The 14,437-nt window shown below is 40.7% G+C and overlaps 1 protein-coding gene across 3 annotated transcripts in view; it reads right to left on the reverse strand.

Annotated features, from left to right (window-relative positions):
• Window positions 1-2,592: 2,592 nt before the first annotated feature.
• The window catches only part of GLIS1 (GLIS family zinc finger 1), a 277,784-nt gene continuing 265,939 nt past the window's right edge, over window positions 2,593-14,437 (reverse strand). For all 3 annotated transcript variants that reach the window (XM_024104910.3, XM_065553845.1, XM_008167923.4), the window contains 2 exons: window positions 6,932-7,099; window positions 2,593-3,221 (listed from right to left, as the gene is read on the reverse strand). In XM_024104910.3, coding sequence (XP_023960678.3) covers window positions 3,085-3,221; window positions 6,932-7,099 — 305 coding nt within the window. In that variant the 3' untranslated portion in view covers window positions 2,593-3,084. The remainder of the gene's footprint in view (window positions 3,222-6,931; window positions 7,100-14,437) is intronic.

Genomic DNA, 14,437 nt, shown 5'->3' on the forward strand with positions numbered 1-14,437 from the left:
AGCAATGAACTAGTTAATGCTGACATTGTTAAAGCCTCAGCACTGGGCTTTCGTGATGTTACGCTGAGCTCAACAGGGTGGTAAGGAATGTGGACGTATACTCCCCTCAGATCTATTGTTAGGCTGGTTGCAGATGTGGGACGCCATTACTTTACACGCAAAACACACTGGGAACATTGTCATCACCACCAGGAAGGCTAGAAACTTTTTTTTTTTTGCGCAACGTGTACATTCTGGAGCATCTGAACATGACACATGGGTCATACACATACATCAAGCGGCAAGGGTGACTGTAACCTCTGGGTTTAGCGGTACCCTCCTCCTTCTTCAGGGACTTAGCTTTGAAGATACGTTAGCAACAAATATGGCTGCAGAATTCACTCCTTGCCATAGACCTGCGCTTCGTTTTCATTAAAAAAAAGCGTGCGCATGATGGTTATTTAACCTGATGGCTGCAGAGGAAACCTCAGCCATGTGAACAGCATATAAACCAGTATAGGATGCCTGCCTATGAATTGCCCCATTCAGTTCAATGAGTCCCCTGTGGATGCTGCTTGTGCAGCTCCAGAATATGGTATTTTTTCCAAAAAATTCAGCATTTTTTTTTTTTTTTTGCTGTAGAATTTGCTGATTTTCTGCAGTCAGGTGCCTGACAGTTTGCTTTCTCTCACCCAGGTGTGTGGTGACCAACCTGAAGCTTCCTCTTATTCACCAGCTTGTCCCACAGCTGGGACTTAATTACATGACAGTGCATGGTCCCTCCCTTCATTGTTCCAGGGAGCTGGGGCCTGGAGGCCCAGTTTGCAGCCAGGGAGCAGGGGAAGCCAGAAATACTGGCTGATGAGCTGGACTGCCTAGAGAGATGAGCTGCTGGCGCTGACTGCAAGGTCCCCTCTGGCACACATGTGAGCAAGGAGGTTCTGAGCCAGGCCGCCTTGACCTCATCGCAGGAGCCAAAGGAGTGAAGCCAGCCCACTTGAAGAACATAGCCCGGGAAGGGGGAAAACCCAACCTCAGAAATAATCATCGGCCAGTTTTACATTGGTGAATATTTTCTACGATGAGCTACAGTTGTGTGGGGGTGGTGGGCTGGAAATGAGTGGCACTTAGTGGTTCATTGTCTGTGTGGAGCCCATTTGTGGCTTGAGATCAGCATCAGTGTGTACTGGGGCCAGGCCTGTGCCCTGACCACCTCTCCGTTCCCTCATGGTGCCTGTGGGAGCAAGGGGGAAACACAGCAGCGTCCAACTGCTACCCCCTATTGCCCTTTTATCGAGTACATGTTGGAACTGGGTACTGAGCGAAAACTAACACATAAAGGGACTTTGTCTACCCTCCTGGCTGTCCCTTGTGTCTTTAAATTCTTTCCTTCTATTTATTATTCATTGCCATTGCCTCTAATTCAGTGATACTCACACTGAGGCTCGCAAGCTGCAAGTGGCTCGTTAATGTGTCTTCTGTGGCTCTTTGCAGCACATGATATTAAATCACTGCGTGATTTAATTATTAACCATTCTAAGTTACTAACCAATCAAGATGCTTTTACTATGTTATTAATCAATTGTAGTTGATAAAATAATAATACTTGGTCAGTCATTTTGCTGGGAGAATTATATATATATTAGGACTTTCAAGCGATTACAAAAATGAATCACGCTTAATCGCACTTAAACAGTAATAGAATACCATTTATTTAAATATTTTGGGAGGTTTTCTACATTTACAAATATATTGATTTCAATTACAACACAGAATACAAAGTGTACAGTGCTCACTTGATATTTATTTTTGATTACAAATATTTCCACTGTAAAAATTGTAAACAAAAGAAATAGTACTTTTCAATTCACCTCGTACAAGTACTGTAGTGCAATCTCTATTGTGAAAGTGCAACTTACAACTTTGTATTCTGTGTCTTAATAGAAATCAATATATTTGAAAATGTAGGAAAATATCCAAAAATATTTAATACATTTCAATTGGTATTCTATTGTTTAACGGTGCGAGTACGCGGAGGCTCCCATTGGCTGTGGTTCCCGGCCAATGGGAGCTGCAGGGTGGTGCCTGCAGGCAGGGGTGGCGCCTGTGGACAGGCCAGCGTGCAGAGCCGCCTGGCTGCACCTCAGTGCCAGAGGGGGGGACATGCTTCCGGGAGCTGCTTGCGGTAAGCACCGCCCAGAGCCTGCACTCCTGAGCCCGCCCCACGCCCCAATCCCTGTCACAGCCCTGATCCCCCTCCCACCCTCCAAACCCCTTGGTCCCAGCCTGGAGCCCCCCCCTGCACCCCAAACCCTTCATCACTCCCCTGCACTCCAACCCGGAGCCCCCTCCCACGCCCTGAACTCCTCATTTCTGGCCCCACCCCGGAGCCCTCACCCCCTCCCACACCCCTACCCCCAATTTTGTGAGCATTCATGGTCCGCCCTACAATTTTCATACCCCGATGTGGCCCTCAGGCCATAAAGTTTGCCCACCCCTGGCCTAGACTGCGTGCAGCTATCGAAGAGGTAAATATGTCTATTAGGTTAAATAATTGAGCACCTTTCTTGAATAGATCAGGGTTTATCAGACTGAAGGTAAGAAACAACAGTATACTTGTATCCAGTTTTTAATGCTTTCTTGTAAAATTGAAAATATAAAACCAGCTGAGCAAATGAAGGATTTATATACATGAGGTCTGTGATTAAAGAAGTCCGTTTAGTCAAGAAAATTTCCAATGAAAGAAACTAAAACGATTAAAGGGAACAACAGTCTCAAATTGAAAACATACATTTCAGAAAAAAAATCTTTACAAGTTATTATATAACTTACATTTACATTCTTACTAAGAAATGATAAAACAAGCGGTTTCAAATGCTCCTCATTCCCTTAAAGCATGAAATTCAAAGTGCCACAGCAAAGGAACAGGTTCCAATAACTTTTCTTATACAGTATATTCATTTATAAAATGGATTGGTAAATGTGAGGTGTTTATTTAAATGAGCACATAGAGATACAGACTAAATAAAAGTACTGGAACAGCGTTTCTGTTACTACGTATACAGTTATAGTAATAATAAAAGGAAACAAAGGATAAAGCTGTTCTTAGGTATCTGTATAGATGGAAGGAATGTGATTCAAACAATGATCAAAAGCACCATTTTGGAAAAATGCATTTTCTTCAGTTCCATTGGTGACGGCTTCTTCAGACCCGCATTGTGCTTCAGAAATTACATCGTAGCCTGAGAGCAGGAAAAGCATATGAGCATGATTTAGCACCACAGTACATATGAGGGCTGAGGCAGGAAGCACAAGTCTGAGTTCTAGAGATATGTAGTGAAGCCTCACGTTAATCAGACAGCAGAAGTCACCACCAACGCCTCACTTAGACAATATGAAAACTAGCCTTATAATTTGTGTCATTGTGCATGAGTTTCCATTCACTGCTTTGTACGGGTACCCCTGTGTGAGTGAAGTTAATCTGGCTACCGGTGTGGGTGTGTCACAGTATGCCTCTCTGGAGGAATTACTGTTACTAGGACATGTCAAAGCAATGGATGGACAAGGATCCTAGATAGTGTTCTGAAAGTGCTGCAGACAGATTGTGTTGTATATTTTTCTCTTTTAAAGGTACTTTGAGGATCTGGAAATATTTCATGTGTGCCCCAGACATTCTTGAGATCCTGGAGGAATCTGGCTACTGCACCAGCTGGCTCCCCAGGGTGTGGCCTGCGTTCTACAATTTGGGGTTTTCTCAGGCTCCTGGTGTCCCTGCGTGCACTCTGGAGTCAGCATCGGGGCACAGGGTGTTCCTTTGGTAAGGAATGTTGTGAAGCATGGTGCCCTCTGGCCGCCTATACTGGCCGAATCTCCAATGGACCTTCCATTCTGCTGGTACTGCTCTTCTACTGCCCTACTCGTAGCAGGCCTTTGAGTGAAGGCAGGATTTTGTCCCCAATTCTTAATCAGGCTGAACTCTTATTGACATGATACATATCACTCCACACTACTTGTTTGAAAAGGAACAGTATATGCACTTTGTGCCTGATGCTGACTGCAGCAAGACTAGTTATGCACTCACATAGGTAAGTGGATTTCAATTTAGTCCAATATGCCTGAATAGTTTCTCTTGTGTAAAATGATTTCTTTAAATCCCATTCCCAGAAACAGTTTAAAGTGATATTGACTAAGATCTCCTCTTCAAATCTTGCCACTGCTCCGATACTTGCTCCTCTCTCTGTGCCCAAGCTTCCCTCTTCACTGACCCTTTTGTTTCCTTTATCCACTCCAAAGCCCACTATTCTTCTGTGTGGCCTTGAGTAGCTTGCTAAGCGTCCTCCTTCCAAAGACGTCTCAAACCCCACCTATTGCATGAAGCATTGATGCTGTGTTATGTCACACCCCACTCTGCACATTCTGTGTCACCTCAGACAGCATCGTCTATGTTTGGCTATATCTTTCTAAAGGATTGTATGTTCTTCAGAACAAGGACAGATCCGTATTTCTTCAGCACAGATTACCGACTATTATGCATATGAAAGCAGGCTGCATTTCAGTTATTGAGGCACTTGTGGCTGACTGGGTGACATGGAAAACATGTTAATATTTACTGCAAATCACATCCATATCCACTGCAAACGTATGTGAGGAAGGATGCTCTTGCGGTTAATACACTGGACTGGGACTCTGGGGATTTGGGTTCAGTTTTCTGTTTTGCCACCGTCTCTCTGTGTGAGCTTTGGCAAATTACTTAATCACTCTGTGCTTCAGTTTCCCATTGATAAAATAAGGATGATGCTTCATTTCTCCCACTTTGTTTCCCTTGTTTATTTAGATTGCATGTTCATCAGGGTAGGGACTGTCTCGTACTATGTATTTTTATAGGAGCGAGCACAATGGGATCCCAATCTTGGTTGGGGCCTTTAGGTTCTACATAATATAATTAATAATGGACTCTGATTCTGTAGCCCTGTGTAGGCAAGTCCCCCATTGATATCAAAGAGATTTGCCTTAAGTAGGCCTGTAGGATCAGGCCCTTACAAGTGAATTAGTTAGAGGGGTGTTTGTTTTTTAATAGATTAGAGACTAGATTCTGCACTCACTTATACTTATGCAACCCCTTGTGATTTATACTAGTTTACTGTATTAGTTAACCAAGGGTTGACTAATCTGTGGATCAAATCCTGCTCTCTGATACAGAGTAAATCTGAAGTAAATGAGAGTAGAATATAACCCAGTTTGTTTGTCTAGTCAGCACTGTGTATATAACCTAACTGAAGAGCACAGTATTCTATTAACTTATGAAAGGGTGCGTATTATGTTAATTTTCTCTATCTGACAGGGCCCACGTACAAAAGGGTACACAACCACAAATGGACAAAAACCAAGATAAACATACACCCCAGAAATCACTGTTAGATTCCAGATAGTGTAAACCATCCAAAAGCCCTGAACACAAAATAAAAAATTTATTGACTGTTAATGTGATTCATGGAACAGCTGTTTGCCAGTCACATTTGGCATTCCTGTGAGATGAGATCTCCATTAATATTAATGGTGCTATAAAACCCGGAAAAAATTAAAGCACAGCCTTGATGAAGCTTGCAAACCTGAATGGTTCTATTTTACACAGAAAGATGAGAGAAGATTTATATTTTCCATATATTTATTTGTTTCAGATGCTCTGTATTTGTATACCTCAATCACCGTTCTAAAAATAAAATTATTGCTGAGAAACCATAATAGGTTAGCCCCAGACAAAAACAGCAAATGTTATGGTAGTTGGTGTTTTGCCACATTATTATTTTTTTGCTCTGACAATTTCTTTTGCAAAGTTTATTTAGTCTATTCTCTACCTGTCTAAACTGAACATCAAATTTCAACAACATTTTTAAACTGTTTTAGTAACATCAAACTTATGAATATCACAAAAAAATCAAAGTGAAGGCTGAAACTGCATGGTTAACTCTTCCCTTTTGCTCGTTATTGCTGCACATACTTTTTAGTATGTAACACGACACACACACTGAACTGAGATTCCTCACAACGGGGTAGGAATGTCAGCTCTTATTTTGCAGTCCTATCTTGGACGCCAGTCCAGGAAAGCACTTAAGAAAATGTTTTCAGTAATGTCCTGAGCGGAGATGCTTTCCTGAATCAGGGCCTCCAGCAAAAACCATGTTTGGAATCAGTGAGTTTTGCCTAACTAAAGAGTGACGAATTGGTACTATCTCACTGCTATGGCATTGCTTAAAATATGTTGGGTCTTGTTACTTCCATGATTTTTCACTGTGGTTTTTAAAAATAGGAAAAAATCCCTCAGAAACATGAGCAGTTCTGTATGGGAGCTCATTCACTCGATTGTAATGATTCTAGTATATCTCTAAGCACTGTACCATTATGCAAATATATGGCTGGGAAAAAAGTTACCCATGTGCAATAGCCACTTTTCCAAACAAAATTCCCATAGTCACTAGTTCACATTAGGTACATCTCAGTATAAGAAAAACCACATCCCACTTTTTATTCTTAAGTGAACTAGAAGTCCCTGAAGCCAGTAATGTTTAACAGAATTTCATGGGAATATAAAAATCCAGTTTTGAGACTTAGACCCTGACTATGAACTGCAGCCTGAAATGACTTATACACACCTGAAGATGGGGCTTTTAGTGTAAATGTTGACACAATCTTTACAATAAATGTCAAGGGAACAGGGCAAAATTGCCTTTTTAGTGAGCTGTCCAAAAGCTCACTAAAGTCACTGGGTCTACCCACACAAGTAAGAGGAGAATTTGGCTGTCGCTGAAATACTGTAGGATAAAAGAAAACAAATCTACTTTCCTAAAGAACTGAGTTTAGTGAAATGTTGCATTTTATGTAATAAGACAAAAAGTGTTTTTTCTATTTCTAAAAAAAATCACAAGGATAACTCTTCATAATAGGAATAAATTACCTGTTGAAGCTAAAGGTGCATTGAGTATGTGACACCCATTCTGTCTCAAAGGATTAAAGCAATGGGATTCCCCCGTTAGCACATCACTGTTGACAGACTGTTCCACTGTTCTGTAGCAGTCTCCGTAGTGGAAACAGTTTTGTATTGAGTGAAAGCTGCCTTGGTAACCTGAAAACAGATATTGCATACACAGTTTAACACTGCCGTGATGGTATTAGCTTCATTTCTGTCATAGCATTTCATTACTACTGTGGGTTTTAGATCCTTAGGGTTTTAACTATGGAAAAATGATCAAGCCACAGCCTTTATTCTACTTACATATTTATACACACTGTGTGTTATAATATAATATAAAACCTATATCGGGCTTGATTCTGCAAGGTGCTGAGCACTGTGGCCCTATCCAGCAAAGCATATAAGGACATACTTAACTTTGAGCAACTGAATGAGTTGCCCCACTGAAGTTAATGGGCTACTCATTAAAGTTAAGCATGTTCTTAAATGCTTTGCTGGATCAGGGCCACGATGCTCAGCACCCTGTGGGATTGAGCCTATAATGAATGACTGTTAAATTTACCTGAATTAAATAATGCCGTATTTTCCGGATATACCCTATTTGATTTGTGACTGAATAAAGGCCTTTTACCATCCAGCATGAATTATTTATTGCAGGAGATAACTGTATTTACGAATATACCGTTTAGAATACTTCAGCCCTCTCCTTTTTCAAAGTGCTATCTTGTTTCAAATGAGAACATTTCATTAGTCACGGTGGGCCAGATCCGGCAAGAAGAGTTTGGCCCAGAGGTGCTACCCTGCATTCTGATGGACTTAAAGACCTTTATGCTAGCGGAGGATCTCTTTAGCTTGCAGCTGGGGCTCCTTGGCAATCCCACCAATGGAAGCTGCTGAGGGGATGTTTTGAATAGGCCCATTCCCTCCCCAGCCAGCAAAATCCATTTTGGGGCCGCTAGTGTCTCCTCCTTCCCTAGAATCTCCTGTCTCATTCTTTCTACCACCAGGGGTCCCGCGCTGGCTTGCACCAGAAGAAACCTGCCAAAAGGAGAGGTAAATCCTGCCTCAGGCAGAAAGTCACTTGGCAGTAAAGAGCAGGCTAAGTACTTGTAAATGGAGAGTGGAGTTTTACTCCTTACAGGTTGGTGCCAGCCTCCTGAAAGAACAAGGTGGTGACTCAGCCTCATCAATGTGTGCTGGGAGCTGTGCACTAAGGGGTTCTCAGGGCATCCCTCACACTAATGACACAGTTAAAGTTAATTATTTTCTAATCTGAATCCTTACTTCTCCTAACAGCCAGTCTAAATGGATTCATATTCTCTCTCTCTTTCCATTTAGCAGGAAGTGTCATGGGAATTTCTCCATGTTTCCCGTGAAAAGGGCAGTGGCACTTTTTCTTCTATTTTTTTTACTCCTTCCCACACTCATGCAGAATGAAACTTTTCCTCCAGGAAAGTCACATGACTTCTCTCCAGTTTTATCAAAGGAAGATGTCAGGCCAGATCTGCAGCTGCTACACATCTGAATTGCTCCACTGATCAGCTGAAGTACTGGCCTGCTGTTTCAACCGTGGGGTTAATTTCATGTATTTAAAAAGTAACACTAGTGATTATCACCAAAGCACCTGGATGCCTTACACTGCTCAAATACACCAATTACCAATCCGCAGCCTGTAACAAACTCCTTCCTGTTCACAAAGCTCTGACAGTTACCACAGACTGTTATACATCAGGCTAACTGTGCAATTCTTTAATAATGATGCAGCATACCTAGTTGGGGTGAAAGGGTAGGTTTTGTATGGAAGTTTGACTATTTTACGTGGTTTTTGGTTGACCTTGCAAGCATCATGTGTCCTATTTCTAGAGAACTATGGTCCCTCATCACAAAAAACACACTTCGCTATTTCATGACTGAAGTACTGAGGGACGACCATTCCAGAGGAAGATACCAAGCACATTTTACCAATGGTACAAATATTTTCTGCAGTAGGCAAGAAGGCCTAGAAATTTGGAATGTTGAATATTAAATGGTGTGTGTCCTTCCCTGGCACAAGTAAACAGCCACCTCTATTTAATGCTAGGAGAGACTGGCTCGAAGAATCAAACAGCTCTTATGAGAGGCTGCTAAACTATCTTGTGATGAAGCTTCAGGTACAGTAGCTTATTGAGTGATGTTAATAGTTATCCTGATTTTTATACTTACAAAATGTTAAATCCTCTCTGCACACCTTCTAAAAATCACTATATAACTTTAGGGATGAGCATCAGACATTAGACACTTGGCTTCAAATGAGGCATTACTGGCTCAAATGAGCACTTTATGAGCTTGGAGCAATCAGACTTTCCAGACTGCCTGCTAGACAAATCACTTCTAGGGAAGGCACGTGTGTATTTTCTCTGTCCCTGTAATCACGGTCTCTCTCATCATGCTCAGTCAGCATGCTTTATTAAACCAATTCAATATCTTTATGGTCCCTAAGGCTAAGACACTGCGATTTAGAAAATCAGCCAATAGCCCAACACAACACAACTGAATTAAAACTCACTTTGGACAAGCTTTTAGATAGGCAGCCGGATCCACCACTGCTCTTCAAGACTTATGGATAAGGTTTTCTTTTGAACTGCTTGAGGTTGTACTCTATAACTGGCCAGCAGGGCTGCCGAGAGTGGTTCGGGCCCCGGTGAACATTTTTTTTCGAGCCCCCCAGCAAGGGCGGACCGGCTAAACAAGGCTGACAAGGGGTTGGGGGGAAGCCAGGGAAGCCGGGCCCTGTGTCCCCTTCCGGACCGCCGAGCCCTGGTAATTTGTACCAGCTTCCCCCCCCGCTCTCGTCGGCCCTGCTGGCCAGTAAGAAACAGGGGTGGGGGGAGAGAGAGAGCGAGCACGCTCAGTAAAACAAGGAGGGCTGAAAATAGCTACCAAAAGCAGTCAAGATATGTTTTGTACTGGGCTGGGTGTACACCAGTGCCTGACAATTCTAGGGAGAGGCAGTGTCATGAAAATATCTTAATATTCGATGATTGGATTTTACAGTGTTTGTTAAATGCTTCCCAGTACAAATACAAGGAAAAAGACCCGGCCCCTTCTCTACAGAGCTTGTATATGTGATGTGACTGGTGGGTGTAGCAAACTGCGGAAAGGGGATGGAATGAGGAAGGACAAAAGTTACAACAATATGATCATGCAGTTACTTGATTTAGGAATATGCAAATATTGGTGGCAGTAGCAGGAGTTTTAATCCTTTTCAAATGAGTAGAGTTGTCAGAAATGTTTGCTCACTTGCAGGGCTGGCTCTAGGCACCAGCGTTCCAAGCCTGTGCTCGGGGCAGCCCTTTTCAAGGGGCAGCATTCCGGCTCTTTGGGGGCGGCACTTTTGAAGGGGCGGCACTCCGTTTTTTGTTTGTTTGTTTGTTTTTTGCTTCGGCGGCGGCACTTTTTAAAATTTTTTTGCTTGGGGCGGCAAAAAACCTGGAGCCCGCCCTGCTCACTTGAGGGCACTGTGGAAGAATTGAGTGTTAAAGAGGGACTTGAATAAGGAAAGTGATAGGACCAGATGGGAAGGTATTCCAGGCATAGGAAGCAACATGGTAAAAGGCATGGAAATGGTTGTGGGAGAAATGGACAAACAGGGCATCAAGACTAAACATCTGATTCCTTAAGGCTGAAAATTAGAAGAGGTAAAGCAGCTTCTAGAGTGTGTCTAAGCGGGCAGAGTCCCAATAATTTTTTCAACTAGAGAAGCTGAGACAGAGATTTTTAATTACCAAAAGGGACACTCAAGACATCTTTTCTGTCCACAAAGACAGCTAATCAGGCAATACATTCTGTGCCCCTCATGCACTGATTTTTTGTACAACATGTCATTGTTCAGTTTGAGAGGTACAGCTAACAAGCAGTAATTTTATTACTTATCGGTATGTTTATAATATGAATCATCATCTTTGGAATAACATCACAAATGACTCATTTTGTGGCATTTTTACTGGGAATGACAAGATGAGCTGATATTAATTCAAAGGGACTTCATCCTAGCCTGTGAAATTGTAAGCAACTACAGTTGTAGCTAATTTGCATGCACACAATTCAATTTATGAGAAAAAGTCAGATTTTCCTGGCACTTAAACACGGACATGATAAATGCTAAATGATGCAGGACAGCAAAGTCAATTTTATGTCTATACACGAGTGAGATTTTGACAGGCTTTTTCTCTACTCTAGATCAGTGTTTCTCAAAATGTGTGGCTGGTCTCACTGAGAAGGGTCTCTGGGCACATGTAGGGGAGACGTGAGAAAAAGAAGGGTTAAATTACTATCAATATAATAATCCTTCTCACTCTTCATCAGCTGAGCCAAACCATCTGCAGTAACATCCATAGGATGTGTGCCCCCAAGTGGGTAAACAGAGTCTCCTGGGAATTAGGAGATATGGAAGGCAGGAAGCTCATTGACATCCATTTGCCTCTGCCCTGATGATTGAAATTACGGTTTCATATTTCTTCACTTCATTCCGCATCACCATTACCCTCTAAGGGCCCTTTCTCAGATGAGAACTCCCCAGTTTCCCCTGGTGACAGGTTTGCAACATGGTAGGGCCACTTCTTGCCAGGTAGTTGTTCAATCCTCTGATACAGACAGATATCTTCTTTTGGTGGGAAGATGGGTTGGCTTTTGCAACAAACTATCCTTTCCTCTGGGTGGCTAGCATCACCAGCAACCAGGAATGGCTCAGAAGGCCAGCAAATATTTTTAGAGACTCAAATCCCTTGGCGATCTTTCATGCTAATAATAAAGGGAAGTTAATGACCAGCTTGGATGAATGTCAAGTGTTGCTGAAAAGCAGTCATTAGACCACAGATGAAAGCGAAACTGGTTTGAAAGTAAATCTGCTAGTCCAGGAGTTGGTTTCAGTAGCACTACAACTGGGACAATATGAGTGTTTACCTTTCATTTGCATATGTACTAGTGGCAAAGGAACCTCTGTAACAATGTGTGCTCTAGGCAAATAAGACATGTCATAAATGAATGAGATTTTGAATAAGACTATTTTAGGCAACCTCAGGAAATGAAACTTACTGTTTATGGGCACTCTAAATTAACTGCTTAGGAAATTCTAAGCCCGGGTCTTCATGTAATATACAATTTTTAATGTTTTTTTGTGAGAAAGGTTCTTTTCATTCATTCCATTTTAGTTTGATTCCTTTAAGTTCTATGAAAAGCTTTGCTTCTACATGGAATTGTCTCTCAATACAATACAGTGTAGTATTTAGGAGCTAAGATGAGGCTTGAATTATAGAATCAGGAGGTCATCTAGTACAACCCCCTGCTCAAAGCAGGACCAATCCCCAGACCATAACTGTGGTTCAATTAACAACCACATATGTCTCAACACTAATTAAACATGGAACATTTTAAAGATTCTTAAAAAAAAAAATCTCGTAAGCAGCTAAACTAAGAAGCGTGCAAGAATTATTTTTTTGTAGAAATTTTCCTGTTCTATGCATGCAGAGGGGTAGTACCCATTTGGCAACAGGAGCTCTGCTGACATTTTTCCAAATGGTTTTCGTTCTATTTGTCTAATTTAAATCAAATTTTCTGAGGTTAAGTTCCAATTGAAGAATTTACCAAATGCCTGTCAGTTTAAATGATCACTGTTAAATGTTTTATGTACAGTAAATGTAGAAGTATAACAGTTAATAAAGGAATAAGCTGCGTTCCAAATATAACATTTAGCTCCAATTTTGCTTTGAAATCATTTGTGACAAAATAGCTGTAGTTAACCACATCAGAAAACACACTGCTTGCCTCTATTTCCCCAAGCCATAATCTAAAAAACCTGAAGCACTTTTTAAATGAATGATGTAACGAGCAAATGACTGGAATATGTCTATTAAACTACAACTCATATACGTCATGTCATTTAAATGTACGTGCAAATAAATCCAAGCTCTTCAAATTCCATAAAATCTCTGACAAGAAATCATGTCAGATATAAATAAATGCAGTATGCTGTTTGCTTGCCAAATTCTTTCAGTGTCTAATAATTTCCATGTGACTTTACTATAACTAGCTAAAGACACAAATACTGTGGTTTATCATTCTTCTCATTATCGACAACCCATAGCAATTCTCAACATTAATGTGCTTCTATAAAGACTGACTGGTTTTACAGATCGTGTTATTTAGAATTTCCTTTTTTACAGTAAAAATATAACAAACTTGACTAAAAGATTCCCATTTAAAAAGCTGCCATTGAAGAACTGAAACAAAGACTTCAAGTAAGTTTAAGCCCAAATATGGGTTACAGATGAATTGGTTTCAAAGGCTATTACTCAACATTGATTTTTGAACTTTTTCATAATAAAATTATAATAATAATTCAAAATTTGGTTAAAGTGGAAAATTATTGCCTTTTTCAAAACCACACAACCCAGCAGTCAGAAAGCAACGGTTTGCTCAAATGGGAAATGTGGTTTTCTCTAAGGAATAAAGTCAATTTATTTAAGTGGTTCAAAACTTGTTCTGTCTATGCATTTGTTTCTGTCATTATAATGAGCTGCTAATCTGTCCTCCTGTGGTTTGTAGTTATTTAGCTCATTATAATAACAATCATATATGATTATATGCTATCATAAATCTGCTACTTTTTCCCTCTCGGAGTTAGTCATTTTAAAATTGAATAATCTGTTGAGCGTCAGGTTTAGTGAGTTTTTTGTTTGATGCAAATCATTTAATATAACATGCTTTTGCCTTTCAGACAAAGTCCAATCAAACAGCAAAAACTAAGCAAGCAATTTTAGAGTATTTATGGTACTTGACCCAATCTAGAGGTTAAAATACTACCTGGAGACCAAGAGAGAAAGGGAGGTAAGTATCTATGTATTAGACATGTACCCTGCCATTGGGCCTATATCAGAATCTTGTTTTTTCAAACTTTATAAAAACTTGGCCTTAAAACATTCAAAGAATAGCAAGCAAGTCATTGTGCTCACTTAGTATATTTATCGTACATGAAACTGCACGTTTCTGAAAAATGCCTTATTCAAACAATGGTACAATTGTGAACTGAGTGGAGAATCTGGTTATCTGCCCGGGTATACTTATATGCTTGGTTATACTTTACAACCAGACAGCTGTCCTGTACATCTGTAATAGGATGAATATTTACCATATGGAAGCAATATAGTATCTGGATTATAAAACTTGTTATCTAAATATCCAAGCTTCCATTACCACAGTAATCTGTGATAATATTAAGTGCTAATGTATACCTTCAAAACATTGTAGTGATACTAATGCCTCACAAGACAACTTTGGGGGTATGAAAATAAGCATCATCCCCATTTTAAAGACTGGGACATTCAAATGCAGAGGATAAATAATTTACCTAAACTACACAACAAGATAGTGACAGAGTTAGGATTAGAATTCAAGACCGCCTGTCTCTCTAGTACTCAAACCATATTAAATGGGTGTAATGCCAGAAAGTGCCAT

This window comes from Chrysemys picta, chromosome 8 (assembly GCF_011386835.1).
Source record: "Chrysemys picta bellii isolate R12L10 chromosome 8, ASM1138683v2, whole genome shotgun sequence".
In the NCBI taxonomy this organism is placed as follows: domain Eukaryota; kingdom Metazoa; phylum Chordata; order Testudines; family Emydidae; genus Chrysemys; species Chrysemys picta.